The sequence below is a fragment of the Salvelinus alpinus genome, chromosome 3 (genome assembly GCF_045679555.1).
Source record: "Salvelinus alpinus chromosome 3, SLU_Salpinus.1, whole genome shotgun sequence".
NCBI lineage: Eukaryota > Metazoa > Chordata > Actinopteri > Salmoniformes > Salmonidae > Salvelinus > Salvelinus alpinus.
In genome coordinates, this window is record NC_092088.1 from 23,246,532 (window position 1) to 23,270,342 (window position 23,811).

Consider the following 23,811-nt stretch of genomic DNA (forward strand, 5'->3'; position numbering starts at 1 on the left):
CTAACTGCAAGCATTGCAAAGCAATCACTAGCCTGCTATTCAGTGGAGTGGGTGTGTGGTCCAAGTCTGGATTTAAGCGTCTCTTTTCCAAGTTTAAAACGATGAACATTCAACATTGGCCATGCTGTCAATCCAGCATGACTATGGCCACACTCAAAACAACTCGAAACTCAGAACTGGGAAATTTCAGACTTCAGTGAGTTCGGGAAAACTGGGAACTCAGAAAAATACGTTTTGAACGGTAATCCAACTCGGAATTGCAAGTTGGGAACTCAGGCCGCTTTCTAGAGGTCCGAACCTGAAGATCACTGACATCATCATGATTCGACTTTGTTTTTTTCAGAGTTCCCAGTTGTCTTGTTAGCACCATAAATCCAGAGAATGCCAGACTTTGATGATAAAGTTTGATGACAAAATTTGCCCACGAAAGACCGCCGCGCCACCTTCCTGTTCAAGTAAGTACAGCATAAGGTGAGTACAAAAATGTCTTCGATGTTGCTGCATAAATTATGTAATATCTCAGGGAGATATGTATACTCTAGTTAAGAAAGTAATACTAAGTGTATGTTGTGTAGTAAGCTGTTAGTAGCCCATGTTCCTCACCCTAATAATCTGGTCCCTTTTTCCCCTCATAACTTAGCCTACTGTTCTGACTTAGTGATGTACATGTAGCCTATAGCCTGTTTAGAGTAGTGTCATCATCGAATATTGTAAGAGCTTTCGTTGTCTACTTATATGCCCCCTTTATTTATCCTACGGTTCTGACTTGGTGTACAGGGATAATACTGTAAGAACAGCCCATGTTCTGAATTCTGTTGCTGTACATTTCAAAAGTGCTAAACAAATAGTTATATTGACTATGTTACGGGTTGCCTCTAATCCGCTCGTCGTCCCCGTATGCCATAGTTTGTACATCTCATTTGCCAGTAGAAACCACATTTGTTTAAGCAAGTCAGCCATATTAACTATATATATTTTTTTAAGGCAGTAAATGAGGCTGAATGAACTGTTTCGCTGCCAGACAATGCTCTGCTGATAGCCAGGTGCAGCAGAGGTAAGTTGTTGGGACTGTTGTTGTGACTCTGCTGCTGGGACAGCTTTATGTTGGCCCTAATAGTTTGTGGGCACCATTTGTCACCGTTCTAGTGCAATTCATGTATTGTTTAGTGTTGCGTTGTCTAAATCTAAAACTTTTTATTTTTGCCCCACCAAGATTTACATGCTAAAATCGCCACTGCATATGATATCTGAGTTGCTGAAGCATTACAACAAAGTAAATATTAAGTTAAAAGCCCAACTGAGTTCCTTAGCTTGGGTGGGCCGGGGGGGTTTTATTTTATTTTTTACATTTTAAGACCCGCGGTAAGTACCATAGTGAGAGAGAAAAACCACAGCACATTACCAATGGGGTATTGATGGGGTTCTTCTAAGCAAACTGATTTCTGGTCTTAGTCAATCCTCTCTCTCGCGCTCTCTTCAAAACCACAGTTTCCTTCTTTCATTGCCTGCTCCCTCCCTCCCTCCCTCCTTTTTTTTAGTATTCTTCCCCTCATTCATTCCCCCAGGGTTTCTCTGAAATCCCTTAAATAATAGACACCGAGTGAAGGGCTTTGGGGGCGTGTGATGGATCGCCCCCCTTCTCTTTCCAGGCCGCTTATATTCTTGTTGTGCTACCTAGTACTTATCCATCATCCCTGTAATGCCACATTGCTCTCAGGCGAGAGTGTCTAAACACCTATATTTACATCAGGCAAGCATGAAAAGACAGCTTTTTCCTTATGATTCGCTTTATGGTACATCACAATGAAAATGGGTCAGAGGCCTGCTCTGGGACTTTTATTTTGAAAATCTCAAATCCCCTGAGGTCTGTCTCATCTATCATGTTTGTGCATAAAAGCCATTCCCCGACAGACAGACCTGAACGTGCCCATGTATGGCCAAATACTATAGTTGAACTTGAATGAACTCCCAAACGATTACCTGTAACCTGTATGGCCTTAAACATAACTTTACATGTAAAAGTCACATTCTCAATGTAAAGCTGAGGTATGCTACAATCAGCACTTATTGGCCCCATTGGTCACTCATAATAATGGAAAAATGATGGAGAAATAGTAGTCACTCGTGCTTGTATGAATTAAGACTGTGCAAGACTAAAATAATTATTATCACAACGAGTTTCATTAAATCACCTGTATTCAACTACCAGGAATTTACACCAGACGAGCATGAAGGAACACAACAAATCATGTAATGTCTATTTGTTACCAGTCCAGTCCTCTTCTCTTCTTGAATAGAGGTCCACTGGCAGTTATATTAGCTTTGTGTCAGACAAAGCTAATATAAATGTTACTCTATACAAGACAAAGACAGAATGGCAAGTTCACAAAACCTGCTTTAGTAACTTTTATCACAAAAAAGCAGCAATGTTTTTCAAAAGTCAAATCAGCTGTCTATCTCTGAGTGAATCTAATTTTGAACACAGTTGGAATGACCCTGTCTCGACAAGTTCGGGCAGCATTTGACGTAATCTTCTTGCACCATGTTGGGTGTTGAAGGTGATTTTTAGATTTTTATAAGAGATTTAGCCACAGGTATCCAGAATGCACAGCACGGGCTGTACCAGCGAGGGGTCAGGACAGCACATAAAATAAAGGACTCATATTGCACTCACTATAACTTCATCACTATGGTAATTCATCAAAAGCAGCATAAGAAAACCCAAAACATAAGCAAAAGCAGGCATCATATATGCCTACCTGGAATGTAGGATGAGAAGTCATTTTTAGTCTACTCTCTCGTGAATTGAGATGCAGGTCTTCAATGTCACTGTGCAACCTTGAAACAACAATATTAATCTTCAAATATCCCAAAGTTTGCTTTCTTTTAAATCTCAGAGAACAGTTGAATAAGCTTGTCCTCTGTTTGCCACATCAGCGCAACCAAACCCTCACTGACCTCACTACCACGAACTAGCGTGTTGTGACCCCTAGTGGCCAGTAGAAACGTTTTGTAAATCGATGTTTTCACACAAATTAGCGGTACTGATTGTATGCGTGGGAATCCCCTTCGTTCATCTCCCTATCAACAATCATCGCATGTTGAAGCATAATATGATTGCGTTTATGGATGACTGCATGCACAAATAAATCTTCAAATCCCATATGTATGGCTCAGCAAAGTGTATTCTGTCAAGTCTCTCAATCAGAACAAAATCTCATGACAGGCTAAGAACTGTCTTTCTAGTCCAGCTCAAGCACAATATTTGGTACTATTTGCTGGTCATTCTAGTAAAAACATTTGATTGAAACATATGCCTAAAAGTTTTAGTGCCTCACGTTGCTAGGTAACGACAGCTGTTACCATGGGAGAGAAGTCCCCGGATAGAGACATTGTAGCTGATTGTAGTTCTTTAACTACAGAATAGTGTCATCAACATTGATTTTCCCATTATTATATCAGCCGGGTAGAATGGTGGACTACAGTAGCTACTTCGCCTACAATTCATCATAACAATGGCTGTATGAGTTGGTGCCAGAGGTGGTCTTTCAAGCGGTGTGGCAGTGGCACTTTGAAAATTTTGTGAGAAATGTCACAAACGAAGCTTTGTGATACATTTTAGGAATGGCATTTGCTAAGAAACGACATGTTGCCAGAATGGAAATACTGTCGCGAAAGCACCAGCGACAGGTAGGCTAATTATGACATACTGTAATGGAACGTTTCGGGTGTATTGGAATGTTTCAAATCATTCTGTGTGGATAAAATTGCATCGCACATTGGTGTGCGCAGGTTTTGCAGTGGGTTCGTGTGTTTTAGACACATATTTCAAAGGGTTTAGTATTTAAACATGTTATATCCGCTGTATAACCACTGCCTCTAGTTTGACGTTACTTATTTAATTGACAATTTCCTAAATTAAAATGGAACGCTTAAAAGAGGTAGGCTATGCTTTGTTTTGATAACTGAATTATGCATACCACATAAGTGTGTTTGTGAATGTAGTGGCCAGAGAGCCTTGCTCAGCTGAGTGAGAGTTTCTTTTTGAACTGCAGATGGAGGATGATTCTATATATAACATGAGTCATGCAAGAGGACTACCTGGTCTCCCACCTCAGCCCCAGGCCTCTAGTGAAGAACCATCAGAGCTTTACCAAGTAAGACCTTTATGTAAAGAAGCCAGTCCCTAAAGTGCTATTGATAGGGGGAAAAATATGAGTGTGTTCCTTTGTGTGCATACCTACTAGGACGATTCCATGTTATTCCTGCAAGTTAACTCATTACTTTTAAATTGTTCCAGATTGTTCTCAGGCACAGCCATCACCCACCCATCCTCCAGAACACCTCTTGGACTCTGGCTGTCCCTTATAAGGAACAACGGCACCATCGCACCCCCAGTGAGTCCATTGGGAACAACTACAGCCCCCAGGCTCGTCACCTGAAGATCAGAAACCTACAGAGGAGACCTGGAACCGTCAAAGACTCACTTGGGGATGTACCTGCACCTTGTATCCTTTTGACATTTTCATATGTGAATAATTCTTATTCTGATTCATCCCATTGTTGCTCCTTTGCTGACCACCTGATCGGTGCTGAATTGAGTGGCGTCAAAACAATAATATCCAAAACAAGATAGAACATTTTATCTTAATTCTCATTTTAGCATCTAGCCCAGCTGAGAAGAGGAAGAGACTCGCTCCCAGGGGATGGTAAGATACCTATCAAATATGAAATCTGGACAAAGGGGTGTCATTGAAGTGGTCTTTGTAATGCTTTGTCATCTCAATCCCAGGGATTCAGCTCCTGACACCTCGAACTCACCTGGACTTAAGCTCAGCCCCAGAGAGCCTCTGCCCCCCATCAGCCGACCCCTGACTCCCAAACAGCAGCTGGACATCATGCGGAGCCAAGAGGAACAGATGTGGCCTTTTGAGACAGAACCTACAGAAAGAGACCTGAAGGTAAGCATCCAGAATAGAATAGATAAGGAAGTAGAATAGATAGGGAAAATAGAATGGAATATGGAAGGAAATAGAATAGATAAGGAAATATTATATATTATATAGAATTACATAGAATGTAATCAAATAGAGAAGAATAGAATAGTAGGAATAGAATAGAGCAGGCAATTAGAATAGTATAGCGTCCAGTCCGTTCAACCAATTTAGTCAGTCAATTGTTCCATTGCTTTCACTCTTTTGGCAGCTTGTTAATTTTGGATGTTTACTTGATGTGTTTTGCTGGTTTCTACAGAGGTACTTGTACTACATTAGTAACGGCGTCCACAGCCCAATGCTGGCCCACCAGCCCCCCCAGCAGATTAAGAACATAATGAAGCTCCTGCCCCCTGGCATTCAGGACAGCAGCAGGGACATGGAGATACTGAAGGGGAAGCTGCTAGACGAGGTCAACAAAGACTACGGCTTCAGTCTCAGGAAGAGCATAGGTAGCAGGAGGATTTGTTACATGACTGCAATGTTTCTTACATGTACTGCAATACTACTTTAATTTATTAATACACTACTTGTAATGAGTGTACTAATAATGTAGATAGTCATTTTAGTTGTACTATCCAGCAACAACTTAAAAGAATATAGCCTACACATATTCGCAAACATTCCTATTAAAGCAATGTGGTTGTCTATCAAATCACCCTTCCCCCATTGAAAGTTCCCTTGCCTCCATGTTTTCTGTCTTTCCTCTTGGATTCAACCAGTTGACTACATCCTGAGGGACCCGTCGGAGAGGCAGCGTTTGTTCATCTCCAGCATCCCCAGGCCCTTCCCCAGGAGGGTGATCCGAGGGCCCGTCCCCTGGGCCTGCAACTACAGCCAGGCCCACACCTGGCAGAGCCAGCACCTTTTCACTCTCAACCCCATGATGTTCCATCTGCAGGACCTCTGGGTGAACAGGTAGCCTAGTAGCCTGAGCAAAGACTGGCTTAAAATGAGCATCAACTGTAACCGTCTTCCATTTTGTGTCAGGGTTTGTAGTTCCAGTAAACTAGGTAACAAAATGGTTTGCGTAGGTTTACATTCCCCAAATCACAGATCACATTTGGTAGTAGGTCTATGTGTGGCAGAATACACTGTTGCTCTGGCAACCAATCTCATAATGGCATATAAACTGTTTACCCAAAAAAACATAAGGAAGCAAAACTAAGCTCAGTACCATAACACAAGCTAAACAATTGTTTAAATGCTCTAAGAGCTAATCTCTCTGTGGATCAGAAGATAGAGTTTCAGATACAGTTTCTTAATGGACTTGCCTGAGCCTATGCATGGTGCTCTGTTGATCTCCCGTATTAACCTGCATTAGCTGATCAAACCAAGTGAATCACCATGAACCCCTACTGTTAATAACCATGTCTTAAATGTCTCAAATAAGAGTTGATCGGTGTGCGAAATGAAAGTGGACACACAGTTCAGATAATACAAGTTAACCCTTATGTCTCTCTGTCTTTCTTTTCTCATCCTTTCAGTTTCTCCTCCTTGAGGTTTGTGAGACTAGGGGACCTTTTCTCTGCCAACTTCCCCCTGCTGCCCACCGAGTTTGAAGAGCTGATTCAGAGACAGTGCCAAATCACCAGGGACGACCTGGCTAATAGGTTAGTAACCTACTGTCTTCAGTCAGTCAGGCAGTTAATCAAACAATCAGTGAAACAGTCAGCCAGCCAGACAGACGGGTAGACAGTCAGTCAAGTCAACCAGATAGACAGACAGTCAGAGCCTGTAAGACAGTCAGTCAGCCAGGTAGACAGACAGACGGGTTGACATACAGGTCGGCAGATAGGCCAAGGTCTGCATGGCTAATCCCGGTGTTGTAGTGAGAGTCTCATGTTTTCTCCTTGTTCACTCTGTCATACCCCTGTCGTGTCTTTCTTCTCACTTAAGGATTCCATTGCAACCTGCTCTGTTTAGAGCAAGGGACCAGTAAACATGATTTGTGGCTGAAATATGAGCCATTGAAATTTCACAAAAATGTGTTGATTTTTTTTCTGAGTTTGTGCCTGCTTGGATACCATTGTTCCCTGATAGTTCAGTCTCCCTTGCCAACCACAGTAGAGCCAAAGGAGATCATGTTCTGGTGTGGCGCTGCCTAAACATTGCACCAGTTGCACCAATGCCTAAACATTGCACCAGTTGCTAGGTTTCGTACTTTTTCTGGAGGCGGAAACTACATCATAGAGTAACATACATACAGGGGACCAGCAAGCAAGCACCTACTGTATCAGACCACTGTCGGCGGCAGAATGCTGGTGGCAACTTTCCTATCAACCACTGGTGGCAAAATGGTGTCACACCGCTGCCAGCAAGCCTCTATTCAATCACTGGGGGCATATACAGTGAACAAAAATATAAATGCAAAATGTAAAGTGTTGGTCCTATGTTTCATAAGCTGAAATAAAAGATCCCTGCCATTTACTATATGCACAAAAAGCTAATTTCTCTCAAATGTTGTGCACAAATTTGTTACATCCCTGTTATTGAGCATTTCTCCTTTGCCAAGATAATCCATCCAACTGACAGGTGTGGCATATCAAGAAGCTGATTAAACAGCATGATCATTACATAGGTGCACCTTGTGATGGGAACAATAAAAGGCCACTCTAACATGTGCAGTTTTGTCACACAACACAATGACAGATGTTTCAAGTTTTGAGGGAGTGTGCAATTGGCTTGCTGACTGCAGGAATGTCCACCAGAGTTGTTGCCAGAGAATTGAATGTTAATCTCTCTACCATAAACCGCCTCCAATGTTGTTTTAGGGAATTTGGCAGTACGTCCAACCGGCCTCACAATCGCAGACCATGTGTAACCACACCAGACCAGGACCTCCACATCCGGCTTCTGAGACCAGCCACCCACACAGCTGATGAAACTGTGGGTTTGCACAACCGAAGAATCACACAAACTGTCAGAAACCGTCTCAGGGAAGCTCATCTGCGTACTCGTTGTCCTCACCAGGGTCTTGACCTGACTGCAGTTTGGCATCGTAACCGACTTCAGTGGGAAGATGCTCACCTTTGATGGCCACTGTTATTCTGGAGAAGTGCACTCTTCACAGATGAATCCGGTTTCAACTGTACCGGGCAGATGGCAGACGGCGTGTATGGCGTTGTGCAAGTGGTTTGCTCATGTCAACGTTGTGAACAGAGTGCCTCACGGTGGCGGTGAGGTTATGGTATTGGCAAGGATAAGTTGTGGACAACGAACACAATGGCATTTTATTGATGGCAATTTGAATGCACAGAGATACCATGATAAGATCCTGAGGCCCATTGTCGTGCCATTCATCTGCCGCCATCACCTCATGTTTCAGCATGATAATGCATGGCCCCATGTCTCAAGGATGAAGCTGAAAATGACCCAGTTCTTCCATGGCCTGCATACTCACCAGACATGTCACCCATTGAGCATGTTTGGGATGCTCTGGATCGACGCGTACGACAGCGTATTCCAGTTCCCGCCAATATCCAGCAACTTCATACAGCCATTGAAGAGGAGTGGGACAACATTCCACAGGTCACAATCAACAGCCTGATCAACTAAGCGAAGGACATGTGTTGCGCTGGATGAGGCAAATGGTGGTCACACCAGATACTGATTGGTGTTCTGATACATGCCCCTACCTTTTTTTTAAGGTATCTGTGACCAACAGATGCGTATCTGTATTCCCAGTCATGTGAAATCCATAGATTAGGGCCTAATAAATGTATTTCAATTGACTGATTTCCTTATATGAACTGTAACTCAGTTTAATCTATGAAATTGTTGCATATTGTGTATATATTATTGTACATACAACAATCCCTCATTTGGACTATATGAGACCCCAGTGTCTGTGTTTTGCAGGTGGCTGCCGCGCTGTGTGTCCCTGTTTGTCACCTATAAGGACCTTTGGCTGCCCCTGGTGCCCCAGAGTGACCACGTGGCCCCAGTCAGTGCCCAGGAGTTCTTCTCCTGCGTGGCCACCCTCATGTCCCTGCAGCTCCGGAGCCTGATCATTGCCTCCCTGCAGGACCTGCTCCAATTCTTCACCCTGCACCAGGTCTGTCTAACCACTCAACTCTGCCAGGGTTCAACCACGGTTCAACTATCTATACAAGGGGTGTCAAACATATGGCCCGCGAGCCCATTCAATCCGGCCTGTTATCCCTGTTATTTTTCTTGTGGGACGATCTCAATCGACATTCAAATTATTAAAACCAAATCGAAACTGTGTCGAAATAATAATGGACCTACAGTTGAAGTCGGACGTTTACATACACTTAGGTTGGAGTCATTAAAAGTTGTTTTTCAACCACTCCACACATTTTTTGTTAACAAACTATAGTTTTGGCAAGTTGGTTAGGACATCTACTTTGTACATGACACAAGTAATTTTTCCAACAATTGTTTACAGACAGATTATTTCACTTATAATTCACTGTATCACAATTCCAGTAGGTCAGAAGTTTACATACACTAAGTTGACTGTGCCTTTAAACAGCTTGGAAAATTTCAGAAAATGATGTCATGGCTTTAGAAGCTTCTGATAGGCTAATTTACATCATTTGAGTCAATTGGAGGTGTACCTGTGGATGTATTTCAAGGCCTGCCTTCAAACTCAGTGCCTCTTTGCTTGACATCATGGGAAAATCAAAAGAAATCAGCCAAGACTTGTAGACTTCCACAAGTCTGGTTCATCCTTGGGAGCAATTTCCAAACGCCTGAAGGTACCACGTTCATCTGTACAAACAATAGTACACAAGTATAAACACCATGGGACCACTCAGACGTCATACTGTTTAGGAAGGAGACGCGTTCTGTCTCCTAGAGATGAACGTACTTTGGTGCGAAATGTGCAAATCAATCCCAGAACAACAGCAAAGGACCTTTTTGAAGATGCTGGAGGAAACAGGTACAAAAGTATCTATATCCACAGTAAGACGAGTCCTAAATCGACATAACATGAAAGGCCACTGCTCCAAAACCGCCATAAAAAAGCCAGACTACGGTTTGCAACTGCACATGGGGACAAAGATCGTACTTTTTGGGGAAATGTCCTCTGGTCTGATAAAACCAAAATAGAACTGTTTGGCCATAATGACCATCGTTATGTTTGGAGGCAAAAGGGGGAGGCTTACAAGCCGAAGAACACCATCCCGACCGTGAAGCACGGGGGTGGCAGCATCATGTTGTGGGGGTGCTTTGCTGCAGGAGGGACTGGTGCACTTCACAAAATAGATTGCATCATGAGGATGGAAAATTAAGTGGATATATTGAAGCAACATCTCAAGACATCAGTCGTGAAGTTAAAGCTTGGTCGCAAATGGGTCTTCCAAATGGACAATGACCCCAAGCATACTTCCAAAGTTGTGGCAAAATGGCTTAAGGACAACAAAGTCAAGGTATTGGAGTGGCCATCACAAAGCCCTGACCTCAATCCTATTGTTATGTCCGTTGTTGGAATGAGACCAAGGTGCAGCGTGGTAAGCGTACATCTTTCTTTATTTGATGAACACCAAAAATAATATATATATAAACGAACGTAACGTTGTGCAGTCTACACAGTAACTATACAAAATCAAGATCCCACAAATTAAGGTGGAAAACAGGCTGCCTAAGTATGATCCCCAATCAGAGACAACGATAGACAGCTGCCTCTGATTGGGAACCATACCCGGCCAACAAAGAAATAGAACACATAGATTGCCCACCCTAGTCACACCCTGACCTAACCAAAATAGAGAATAAAAAGGATCTCTAAGGTCAGGGCGTGACACCTATAGATCATTTGTGGGCAGAACTGAAAAAGTGTGTGCGAGCAAGGAGGCTTACAAACCTGACTCAGTTACACCAGCTCTGTCAGGAGGAATGGGCCAAAATTCACCCAACTTATTGTGGGAAGCTTGTGGAAGGCTACCTGAAACGTTTGACCCAAGTTAAACAATTTAAAGGCAATTCTACCAAATACTAATTTAATGTATGTAAACTTCTGACCCACTGGGAATGTGATGAAAGAATTAAAAGCTGAAATAAATAATTCTCTCTACTATTATTCTGACATTTCACATTCTTAAAATAAAGTGGTGATCCTAACTGACCTAAAACAGGACATTTTTAATAGTATTAAATGTCAGGAATTGTGAAAAACTGAGTTCAAATGTATTTGGCTAAGGTGTATGTAAACTTCCGACTTCAACTGTATGTAAGAAAGCTGTTTATTGACTATAGCTCAGCATTCAACACCATAGTACCCTCCAAGCTCATCATTAAGCTCGAGGCCCTTGGTCTGAACCCCGCTCTGTGCAACTGGGACCTAGACTTTCTGACGGTTAGGTGGTGAAGGTAGGAAACATTAATTCCACTCCGCTGATCCTCAACACTGGGTCCCCACAAGGGTGCTTGCTCAGCCACCTCCTGTACTCCCTGTTCACCCATGACTGCGTGGCCAAGCACGCCTCCAACTCAATCATTCAATTCAATTCAATTTTCAATTCAAGTTTATTTTATATAGCCCTTCGTACATCAGCTAATATCTCGAAGTGCTGTACAGAAACCCAGCCTAAAACCCCAAACAGCAAGCAATGCAGGTGTAGAAGCACGGCGGCTAGGAAAAACTCCCTAGAAAGGCCAAAACCTAGGAAGAAACCTAAAGAGGAACCAGGCTATGAGGGGTGGCCAGTCCTCTTCTGGCTGTGCCGGGTGGAGATTATAACAGAACATGGCCAAGATGTTCAAATGTTCATAAATGACCAGCATGGTCAAATAATAATCAGGAGTAAATGTCAGTTGGCTTTTCATAGCCGATCATTGAGAGTATCTCTACCGCTCCTGCGGTCTCTAGAGAGTTGAAAACAGCAGGTCTGGGACAGGTAGCACGTCCGGTGGACAGGTCAGGGTTCCATAGCCGCAGGCAGAACAGTTGAAACTGGAACAGCAGCAAGGCCAGGTGGACTGGGGACAGCAAGGAGTCATCATGCCCGGTAGTCCTGACGCATGGTCCTAGGGCTCAGGTCCTCAGAGAGAGAGAAAGAAAGAGAGAAGGAGAGAATTAGAGAGAGCATACTTAAATTCACACAGGACACCGGATAAGACAGGAGAAGTACTCCAGATATAACCAACTGACCCTAGCCCCCCGACACATAAACTACTGCAGCATAAATACTGGAGGCTGAGACAGGAGGGGTCAGGAGACACTGTGGCCCCATCCGATGATACCCCCGGACAGGGCCAAACAGGAAGGATATAACCCCACCCACTTTGCCAAAGCACAGCCCCCACACCACTAGAGGGATATCTTCAACCACCAACTTACCATCCTGAGACAAGGCCGAGTATAGCCCACAAAGATCTCCACCACAGCACAAACCAAGGGGGGGCGCCAACCCAGACAGGAAGATCACGTCAGTAACTCAACCCACTCAAGTGACGCACCCCTCCTAGGGACGGCATGAAAGAGCACCAGTAAGCCAGTGACTCAGCCCCTGTAATAGGGTTAGAGGCAAAGAATCCCAGTGGAGAGAGGGGAACCGGCCAGGCAGAGACAGCAAGGGCGGTTCGTTGCTCCAGAGCCTTTCCGTTCACCTTCACACTCCTGGGCCAGACTACACTCAATCATATGACCTACTGAAGAGATAAGTCTTCAGTAAAGACTTAAAGGTTGAGACCGAGTCTGCGTCTCTCACATGGTTAGGCAGACTATTCCATAAAAATGGAGATCTATAGGAGAAAGCCCTGCCTCCAGCTGTTTGCTTAGAAATTCTAGGGACAATTAGGAGGCCTGCGTCTTGTGACCGTAGCGTACGTGTAGGTATGTACGGCAGGACCAACTGGGAAAGATAGGTAGGAGCAAGCCCATGTAACGCTTTATAGGTTAACAGTAAAACTTTGAAATCAGCCCTTGCCTTAACAGGAAGCCAGTGTAGGGAAGCTAGCACTGGAGTAATATGATCAAATTTCTTGGTTCTAGTCAGGATTAATAATCAAGTTTGCCGACGACACAACAGTAGTAAGCTTGATTACCAATGATGTCACACCTGCCTTCCCTCGTCACTCGCATCAGCGTTATTGGACTCACCTGGACTCACTTATCACATGTTCATTTCCTCCCCTATATTTGTCTGTTCCCTTGCTCTGTTCCCTGCTGCTGCATTGATTGTCGTTTGTCTTAGTTCCTTTTTGCTGACGCTGTGCCTGTCTCGTTATATGTTCGTCATTTATTAAATGTTTACTTCCCGTACCTGCTTCGTCTTTCCAGCGTCATTCCGCGTGACAGTAGATGTCCTAACCGACTTGCCAAAAGTATAGTTTGTTAACAAGAAATTTGTGGAGTGGTTGAAAAACGAGTTTTAATGACTCCAACCTAAGTGTATGTAAACTTCCGACTTCAACTGTAGGTATTCCCCTTGTCCAGATGGGATAGGGCAGTGTGCAGAGTGATGCCGATTGCATCGTCTGTGAGTTTGATGCCCCTGATCTATAATTACACACATGGTTTACCCTAACTTGATTACACCCGTTTGATCAGACCAGATCCGCTCTACACTTGATATAGAAACACATACTGTGCCTATATATTTAAATTAGTTCATTATAAAGAAAACCAATGTTATTTTTTCTGTTCTCTATGATTTGTTGGACAGGACGGGAATGACTTCGGTGAAGTGTTTGACGAGATGCGCTTCGTGCAGCCTCAGGTGCTGCTGGTCAAGCTGAGGGTGGAGGAGCCTCGCATTGTCTTTCTGCCCAGCCTTCAAGAATGCTGGGAGCTCATCCACCGGGGCTTCATGGAGATCATCAAGAGCGCCCAGAAACTCCCACGGGTATAAAAAAAAAGAACACTCAGCCTCCTGTCCTTTCAGTTCTTCATGATTAATGTTCAGTTGTTTATCTAATCTGTTCAATCTATTTCTGGAAATAAAACATTTCCAATATTAACAGTTTAAAGGGGCAGTGCAGTCCTGTTTTATGATATTTACACCCTATGAGGTTGAAATAAAACTCTGAAATTGTGAAAAATATGATAATGCCCTTTTAGTATAAGAGATTTTGAAAATAAATCCTGGAATTTCAGCCTGTTTAGATGGGATGGAGTTTTTGGCCCACATCATGACATCACAATCTGATCAGATTATTCTGACCAATGACCATTCATCTTTTATTTGTACATGTATCCTCATACTTTGAAGTGGTAAGCGGGGTAGGCTCAGAGTCTAGATGATCCTAACCGCACAGACTGATAATTTCAATGGCAAAAGGAGGCTCAGGGAAATAAATGATTAAACAAATATTTTGAGTTATTTTCATGGAAAATAACGTATTTATTTATTAAACATACAGTGATGATTTTATAAATGTAATAAAAAAAGACTGCATGTGGGCTTTAAAATCGCTTATTCACATTTGTACCCATTGAATGTGACCTCTATCTACAAAAAAAACAAATATAATTAATCTGTTCTCGTGCTTAGCATGGAAAGGATTGTGACTGACAGTTTGTCTGGTCTTCTCTGTACAGGTGGAGTGTAACCTGTTCCCAGAAATCCAGGGACAAGGCCTTTATCTGCACTCCGTCAGACCTGACGAGCTGCTGGTCACAGACCTGATCAACAGAGCCAAGAGCATCTTCCAGAAGAACACTGTGGGACCAAAGAAGTATGGGGACATAACTAAACCTATACTACCTAAATTTGAGTCAACTATCTGACATTCTACTTTCTTCCAATACTTTTATGTTAACCTGTTTGGTGGATGAAGGCTCTTTTAAGAAAATTACTCATTGCAATATTTCAATATGATCTCCAGGTACCTGAACGTGTATAAGAAGTACAGCAACCTACTAGACAACACTGCAAAGCAGGATATAGTGGCGTTTCTCAAAGAAAAACACTCCCTGCAAGGTTTTACTAAGGTAGATTTGCCTCGCTGCCTTCCTTCCTTCAAACACTACTAGTAGACCTACAGTACCAGTCAAAAGTTTGGACACACCTAGGGTTACTACATTGTACAATAATAGTGAAGACATCAAAACTATGAAATAACACATGTGGAATCATGTAGTAACCATAAAAGTGTTAAACAAATCAAAATACATTTTATAGCCACCCTTTGCCTTGATTACAGTTTTGCACACTCTTGGCATTCTCTCAACCAGCTTCACCTGGAATGCTTTTCCAACAGTCTTGAAGGAGTTCCCACATATGCTGAGCACTTGTTGACTGCTTTTCCATCTCAATTGGGTTGAGGTCTGGTGATTGTGGAGGCCATCTGATGCAGCACTCCATCACTATCCTTCTTGGTCAAATAGCCCTTACACAGCCTAGAGGTGTGTTGTGTCATTGTCCTGTTGGAAAACAAATGATAGTCCCACTAAGCGCAAACCAGATGGGATGGCGTATCGCTGAAGAATACTGTGGTAGCCATGCTGGTTAAGTGTGCCTTGAATTCTAAATAAATCACAGACAGTGTTACCAGTGAAGCACCCCCACAGCATCACACCTCCTCCTCCATGCTTCACGGTGGGAACCACACACGTGGAGATCATCCGTTCACCTACTCTGCGTCTTACAAAGACACGACAGTTAGAACCAAAAATCTCACATTTGGACTCATCAGACCAAAGGACAGATTTCCACCGGTCTAATGTCCATTGCTCGTGTTTCTTGGCCCAAGCAAGTACCTTCTTCTTATTGGTGTCCTTTAGTAGTGGTTTCTTTGCAACAATTCGAACATGAAGGCCTGAATCACGCAGTCTCCTCTGAACAGTTGATATTGAGATGTCTGTTACTTGAACTCTGTGAAGCATTTATTTGTGTCACGTCTGCCTCCGCCACGTCTGCCTCCGCCAAGTCTGGCACTCGAGGGTGCCAGGCTGCCTTCATTACGCACACCTGTCACCATCATTACGCGCTGCAGCGCTCATTGGATTCACCTGGATTCCTTCACTTTGTTGATTGCCCCGTCTATATCTGTTTGTTCCTCCGTTGGGTCCCCGTGTCAGCATTATTGTCATTGATGTCGTTATTTTTCCCCTGTCCAGACACTTTTCCTGTTCTGTTTCATGTCCGTTGTTTATTAACCTTTCTAGCGCAGTCGTTCCGCTAGCGGAACCCCTCGACAACATTCCGCTGAAAGGCAGCGCGGGAAATTCAAAAATATTTTTTTGAAATATGTAACTTTCACACATTAACAAGTCCAATACAGCAAATGAAAGATAAACATCTTGTTAATCTACCCATTGTGTTCGATTTCAAAAAGGCTTTACAGCGAAAGCACAACATATGATTATGTTAGTGCAGAGCCAAGTCAAAAAAACACACAGCCATTTTCCAGCCAAAGATAGGAGTCACAAAAAGTCGAAATATAGATCAAATTAATCACTAACCGTTGATGATCTTCATCAGATGACACTCATAGGACATCATGTTACACAATACATGTATGTTTTGTTCGATAATGTGCATATTTATATCCAAAAATCTCAGTTTACATTGGCGCGTTACGTGCAGTAATGTTTTGATTCCAAAACATTCGTGATCTTGCAGATAGCTACAGAAATCCCAGAAATACTCATAATAAACATCGATAAAAGATACAAGTGTTATTCACAGAATTAAAGATAGACTTCTCCTTAATGCAACCGCTGTGTCAGATTTCAAAAAAACTTTACGGGAAAGCAGAATCTGAGTACGGCGCTCAGAGCCCAATCCAGCCAAATCCAGCCAAAGAAATTTCCGCCATGTTGGAGTCAACAGAAGTTAGAAATAACATGATAAATATTCACTTACCTTTGATGATCTTCATCAGAATGCACTCCCAGGAATCCCAGTTCGACAATAAATGACTGATTTGTTCCATAAAGTTCCATAAAGTCCATAATTTATGTCCAAATAGCCACCAGTTGTTAGCGTGTTCAGCCCAGTAATCCATCTTCATGAGCACTAGGTCCAGACAAAAACTCAAAAAGTTCCGTTACAGGTCGTAGAAACATATCAAACGATGTATGGAATCAATCTTTAGGATGTTTTTAGCATAAATCATCAATAATGTTCCAACCGGAGAATTCCATTGTCTTTACTGGAACGAGAGCTAACTCTGTCGGGAGCGTGCATCACGAGCCTGAGACACTCTGCCAGACCACTGACTCATTCAGCTCCCATTCCCCACTCCTTTATAGCAGAAGCCTGAAACAAGTTTCTAAAGACGGTTGACATCTAGTGGAAGCCTTAGGAAGTGCAACCTAACCCCATAGACACTGTGTATTCGGTAGGCCAAGCTTTGAAACAAACCTCAAACCTACAAACCTCAGATTTCCCACTTCCTGGTTGGATTTTTCTCAGGTTTTCGCCTGCCATATGAGTTCTGTTATACTCACAGACATCATTCAAACAGTTTTAGAAACTTCAGTGTTTTTTATCCAATACTACCAATAATATGCATATATTAGCATCTGGGACAGAGTAGCAGGCAGTTTACTCTGGGCACGCATTTCATGCAAAAGTGAAAATGCTGCCCCCTATCCCAAACAAGTACTCCCTGTACTTGCTTCTCGTCTCCAGCGTCGATCCTCACAGAATGCTGACACCACTAAAGAAAGTATCAGGGAGTTTTTGTTTTTTGTTTTGGTTGGTGACGTCGGGTCCTGGTGCCATCGCCGATGGAACCGCTAGTGCCTCAGCTAGCTCGTCGTGCTTCCACGCCTTAGCTGGCTCGAGAGGTCTTCTTGCCTCGGTCGGTTTGGCAGGCGCCCACCCCACGTCATGCTTCAGCCGGCCCATCAGGCTCCCACGCCTTAGCCAGTTCGTCAGGCTCCTACGCCTCAGCTGGATCGTCAGGCTTTCACGCATCAGCTGGATCGTCAGGTTCCCACGCCTCTGCCGGCTCGTCGGTCTTCTACGCCTCAGCCAGCTTGTCCAGCGCCCATGCCTCGGCCAGCCCGTCAGGCTCACCCAGGTGGGACGCCGGGTGGCACCCCTAGAGGGGGGGGGGGTACTGTCATGCCTGCTCCCGCTCCTCCTCTCTGGCTCTCGAGGGCGCCAGGCTGCCTTCATTACGCACACCTGTCACCATCTTTACGCGCAGCAGCACTCATTGGACTCACCTGGACTCCTTCACTTTGTTGATTGCCCCATCTATATCTGTCTGTTCCTCCGTTGGTTCCCCGTGTCAGCATTATTGTCGTTGATGTCGTTATTTTTCCCCTGTCCAGACGCTGTTCATGTTCTGTTTCATGTCGGTTGTTTATTAAATGTTTACTCCCTGTACTTGCTTCTCGTCTCCAGCGTCGATCCTCACAATTTGGGCTGTAATTTCTGAGGCTGGTAACTAATGAACTTATCCTCTGCAGCAGAGCTAACTCTGGGTCTTCCTTTCCTGTGGCAGTCCTCATGAGAGCCAGTTTCATCATAGTGCTTGATGGTTTTTTGCAACTGCACTTGAAATTTTCCAGATTGACTGGCCTTCATGTCTTAAAGTAATGATGGTCTGTTGTTTCTCTTTGCTTATTTAAGCTGTTCTTGCCATAATTGTGGACTTGATATTTTACCAAATAGGGCTATCTTCTATATACCACCCCTACCTTGTCACAACACAAATGATTGGCTCAAACGCATTAAGAATAAATAAATTCCACAAATTAACTTTTAACAAGGCACCTGTTAATTGACGTGCATTCCAGGTGACTGCCTCATGAAGCTGGTTGAGAGAATGCCAAGAGTGTGTGTAACGGATGTGAAATGGCTAGCTAGTTAGCGGGTACGCGTTACTAGCGTTTCAATCAGTTACGTCACTTGCTCTGAAACCTAGAAGTAGTGTTGCCCCTTGCTCTGCAAGGGCCGCGGCTTTTGTGGAGCGATGGGTAACGACGCTTCGTGGGTGTCAGTTGTTGATGTGTGCAGAGGGTCCCTGGTTCGCGCCCGGGTATGGGCGAGGGGACGGTTTAAAGTTATACTGTTACATGTGCAAAGCTGTCATCAAGGCAATGGGTGGCTACTTTGAGGAATGTCAAATATAAAATATATTTTGATTTGTTTAACACTTTTTTTGGTTACTACATGATTCCGTATGTGTTATTTCATAGTTTTGATGTCATTACTAATATTCTACAATGTAGAAAATAGCAAAAATAAAGAAAAACCCTGGAATGAGTAGGTGTGTCCAAACATTTGACTGGTACTGTATAACGTAAAAAATATTCAACAATTTAACATGGATTGCATTGTCAAGCTGAAAATAGAGGCTATTATTCGAATGGCGAATTTGGAGATTGGATGAGAACACTTACTTCTACCCACCCCTTCTCAGAAAATCGAGGGTGTGCAGCAGTTGTGGAAGGAGATTGCCTCAATGCACATCACGGTGCCCCTGTCCATGTTTTGCCTGGACGTTCTGAGCCTGAACAAGGACCTGTGTGACCGCGCTGAGAGGCTGAAGGACAGGCTCATCGTCTTCGAGGTGGACGAGAACCGAGAGCTCAACAAGAGGTGAGAGAGGGAAGAACTCCTTATGTTTTAGATAGAACTACACTACCCATAAGGCCACACTTTACACAAAAATGACTGGATGGTAAATCCACTCATTCACAGTTGACTCAATGATGTAATGCTCCTACTATTGTGTACTAATGTTACTGCTACCTTTGAAGTGTTTGACTTATAACAAAGAGCTAAATCTCCCTTACTGTTGGAAGAAAATAATCGGAAATCCTATATTATTTTTCTAGCATCTGTCACCGCTATGACGAGATCGCTGCAACCATCACAGGGGCCCCAGGCAACACGGAGGAGCTGGTGGCCCTGAACCAGTACCTAAAGCACACCAGCGAGGTGACCGTCCACAAGCTGAAAGATGAGATCAACGAGGCCGCCAACCGCCTCAGCTTCCTCTTGGACTACGCCACCCTGCCTCGTGCGTAATGGAGGACCTCTGTCGATAGTTGTTTACAGTTGGGGATTTGGGCATAGAATTCAGATGCACTGAGCAGATATGTTGTTTGGTCATGTAGAGTAGAACACCTGTCGTTCTAGGAAACACATTTCTGCATTGGGATTTAAATGGGAAAATCTTATGGATCGCAAAGGTGTTATCCATAAGATTTCAATTGAATTTAATTGAAATCTTATGGATAACGCCTTTGAAGTGTTATTGCTTATTGTGGTGGAGGTTTTGCATGTTTAGTTCTATACCTACCATGATATCTCTGTGCTCTCTCTCTCTCCAGACGATGATGTGAAGTTGAACAGTAGTGTGTTCCACTGGCCAGAGCAGATCCTGGCTGTGTTTGAGATCAGTAAGAGCCGTCTGGCCACCAGGAGAGTACATGCCGAAGACCACCTCCTCAAGAGGTAACTACACACCAGTACACATTGACAGTCCTGACCCTAATAAGGCTAATCCTCATCCCGAACCATCATGTCAACTTTACAACCGGAACCTCCAATACTAAACCTTGCATGGAGACATCTTCTCTTCTATTCTCTTTTCTTTCACTTCTTTGTTCTCTCTCTCTCTCTCCCTGCCCTCTTTCTCTTCACACTCTTCAAACTTCACCGTAATGCCCTAATACTCTTCGTGAAATGCACACTAAACCAAAACAGAAATACTAGACCAAAACCACAGACGTCTTATGTCTCATGCTGAGTCTCCTCTCCTGTCTCTCCTCCTCAGGACAGCAGAGTTTGACCAGATGTTGCAGTGTGTGGGGAAGGAGGTGGAGGCCTTCAAGAAGAAGGAGCTGATGAGTCTGGAGGAGATGAAAAACAACGTGGAGAAGCTCAACGAGCTCACCTCCTGTCTGGACGCCGCCGTCACCGAACTGGACGTGAGTGAAAGGAGAATCGTTTAAGAATTGTTTCACTTCACTAACTCAGTTTGGACCTGCCTTCACTGAAACTGCTTGTAATGAGGAGCGATATGTGAAACGAATTTGTCAGCCATCGGATCACCTTGTGGGTTTTGTTGCTGTGTTTGCTGCTTTTGCTACTGAATGACTTTCATATGGTACTGGTTTGTCGCCTTCTCCGCTCACCTCCAGGACATCAACAAAGAGGAGACTCTGCTGGAGAAGGAGCAGAGCCAGTTTCCCATGCTGCAGACCCTGATGGGCAACAAGCAGCCCTATGACCAGCTGTGGACCAACTCCCTCAACTTCCAGAACAAATCAGAGATCTGGATGAACGGTACAGAACTATGCCATGTTGTAAAACATTTATCAAGATATATCATAGTTTTATGATTAATGTCAACTGGTATTACAACTTTACGGTTCCACGCATAAGATTTTTAATCGAAAGAACTGCCTTAATAACTATATATTTTGTTTCTACACATTGTGGTCCGAAACGATTGTTTGTTTGCTTACTTGTTTGTGTACTTTCTCATCTTGCGCCTCACTCCCCAGGTCCCTTCCTCCACCTGAATGCTGAGAAGATCTCAGAAGAGCTGGTCACTATGTGGAGGACCATGTACAAGCTGACCAAGTCCTTCTCCGACCTGCCAGGGCCGCGCCGCGTAGCCGACAGCTTCAAGATCAAGATCGACAAGTTCAAGCAGCACCTGCCCATCCTCACCACCATCTGTAATCCAGGCATCAAGGACCGTCACTGGGAGAGGGTCAGTACCCTGACCCTCCCTCTCTGGAGCTCTGAAGCAGAGCACCAACACTGAACACGGAGACAGAATATCATGTGTTTTTAAGGATTTATGTATGATAACACATTACACAACAGTGTCAGCTTGTCCTAAAATTGGAGTTAGTCTGAAAACGGGTCACATTTAGTTATTTTTTGAAAAAAGTTGTGTTCATAAACAGTCAGTAGCCACAGTACAACTCTTATCAGTACCAGACAGTTCAACCTCAGATAAGATGGTCAGTAAGTCCTGCATACCTGTGATCCATGAAGCTGAGATGAATAATTGATGCTTCTCTGTGTCCTGTTCTCAGATCAGCACCATCGTGGGCTTCGATGTCAAGCCAGATGTGGACACCTCACTGTTTAACATGGTGGAGCTGGGCCTGTCCAAGTTCTCCGACAAGTAAGAACCCCTCATTCCTACACTACACTCTGCCTTAGCATTGCGATAGATAGGAGGGACCTGAAATCCAAATAATTGTTGGTGAGAAACAGGGACTGTATTGGTGTTTTATTACCATAATGAGATTCAATGTGGTATTATACCAGTAGCACCTTACTCATTAATACCGTGGCAAGGAAACAAAACACAAAGCGGATTTTACTTCTTTAGGAACCCAGCCCTAATATTGGGAACAAACATCATTATGTTGTCATCCAGAGTCACATCCATTTATTTTCCAAGCTATAGCACACAATATTTTACATACAGCAGGTTTATAAAGGACCAAAGAGTATGGTCTGCTTCGTGTTTTAATTTTTGCTACGGAAAGAATATTGCGATACTGGTATCGTCCCAGCCCGAGTGATATTACCGTTTTCAGTGGGTTTCTGCTCTTTTCCATAAATGTGTTATGTTGTGATTTGCTGTACAATGTGAAGCTGTCTCTGACATTTCCTGCCTCGACTCTCAGGCTTGAGGAGATAGGGGCGTCTGCCAGTAAGGAGTACTCTCTGGAGAAGGCAATGGAGAAAATGAAGGCTGAATGGGCTGAGCTCCGCTTTGCCTTCACCGCCTACAGAGACACGGTAAGCAGCAGCAGGCACGCGAAAGCACACACACACACACACACACACACACACACACACACACACACACACACACACACACACACACACACACACACACACACACACACACACACACACACACACATACAGTATTAACTAATTACAGAATTTGCCATCTGGACTTTTAAATTATTAAAAAGTAATCAAGTATGCCAATATTAGATACTATTACACCCTAGACAGGATCAACTTTCTTAAAGGCCCAATGCAGCTGTTTTTTATCTCAATATCAAATAATTTCTGGGTAACAATTAAGTACCTTATTGTGATTGTTTTAACATAGCTTCTTAGCAAGAGCAATTTCTCAAGCAAGAATTTTGCTAGGACTGTCTGGGACTGGTGTGAGGGGTAAACTGAAAATGAGCTGTTATAGGCAGAGGTTTGGAACTCTCTTATTGGTCTATTAACTAATTTACCACCTGGTGATGTCATCAGGTAGGCCAAAATTCCCACCAAAACAAACAGCTCTTACACTAAATGACCATTATCATAATTTTCACAATTGTGCAGTATTATTCCAACCTCATAGTGTGGAAATATACAGTACCAGTCAAAAGGGGTTTTCTTTATTTTAACTTTTTTTTTACATTGTAGAATAATAGTGAAGACATCAAAACTATGAAATAACACATATGGAATCATGTAGTAACCAAAAAAGTGTTAAACAAATCGAAATATATTCTTCAAAGTAGCCACCCTTTGCCTTGACGACAGCTTTGCACACTCTTGGCATTCTCTCAACCAGCTTCAGAGTCTTGAAGGAGTTCTCACATATGCTGAGCACTTGTTTGCTACTTTTCCTTCACTCTGCAATCCAACTCATCCCAACCATTGGGTTGAGGTTGAGTGATTGTGGAGGCCAGGTCATCTGATGCAGCACTCTATCACTCTCCTTCTTCATCAAATAGCCCTTACACAGCCTGTACGTGTTTTGGGTCATTGTCCTGTTGAAAAACAAATTATATTCCAACTAAGGGCAAGCCAGATGGGATGGCGTATCGCTGCAGAATGCTGTGGTAGCCATGCTGGTTAAGTGTACCTTGAATTCTAAATAAATCACTGACGATGTCACCAGCAAATCACCCCCACACCATCACACCTCCTCTTCCATGCTTCACGGTGGG

General features: G+C 43.5%; 1 protein-coding gene across 1 annotated transcript in view; it reads left to right on the forward strand.

Moving 5' to 3' along the window:
• Positions 1-3,657: 3,657 nt before the first annotated feature.
• The window catches only part of dnah3 (dynein axonemal heavy chain 3), a 52,095-nt gene continuing 31,941 nt past the window's right edge, over positions 3,658-23,811 (forward strand). The window contains exons 1-19 of the mRNA XM_071391150.1: positions 3,658-3,690; positions 4,056-4,157; positions 4,301-4,495; positions 4,833-4,961; positions 5,254-5,446; positions 5,717-5,912; positions 6,482-6,607; positions 8,856-9,051; positions 13,631-13,810; positions 14,506-14,642; positions 14,793-14,898; positions 19,290-19,468; positions 19,708-19,892; positions 20,206-20,329; positions 20,652-20,805; positions 21,019-21,163; positions 21,385-21,596; positions 21,928-22,019; positions 22,531-22,645. Of these exons, the coding sequence (XP_071247251.1) occupies positions 3,658-3,690; positions 4,056-4,157; positions 4,301-4,495; positions 4,833-4,961; positions 5,254-5,446; positions 5,717-5,912; positions 6,482-6,607; positions 8,856-9,051; positions 13,631-13,810; positions 14,506-14,642; positions 14,793-14,898; positions 19,290-19,468; positions 19,708-19,892; positions 20,206-20,329; positions 20,652-20,805; positions 21,019-21,163; positions 21,385-21,596; positions 21,928-22,019; positions 22,531-22,645 (2,799 nt within the window). The remainder of the gene's footprint in view (positions 3,691-4,055; positions 4,158-4,300; positions 4,496-4,832; positions 4,962-5,253; positions 5,447-5,716; positions 5,913-6,481; positions 6,608-8,855; positions 9,052-13,630; positions 13,811-14,505; positions 14,643-14,792; positions 14,899-19,289; positions 19,469-19,707; positions 19,893-20,205; positions 20,330-20,651; positions 20,806-21,018; positions 21,164-21,384; positions 21,597-21,927; positions 22,020-22,530; positions 22,646-23,811) is intronic.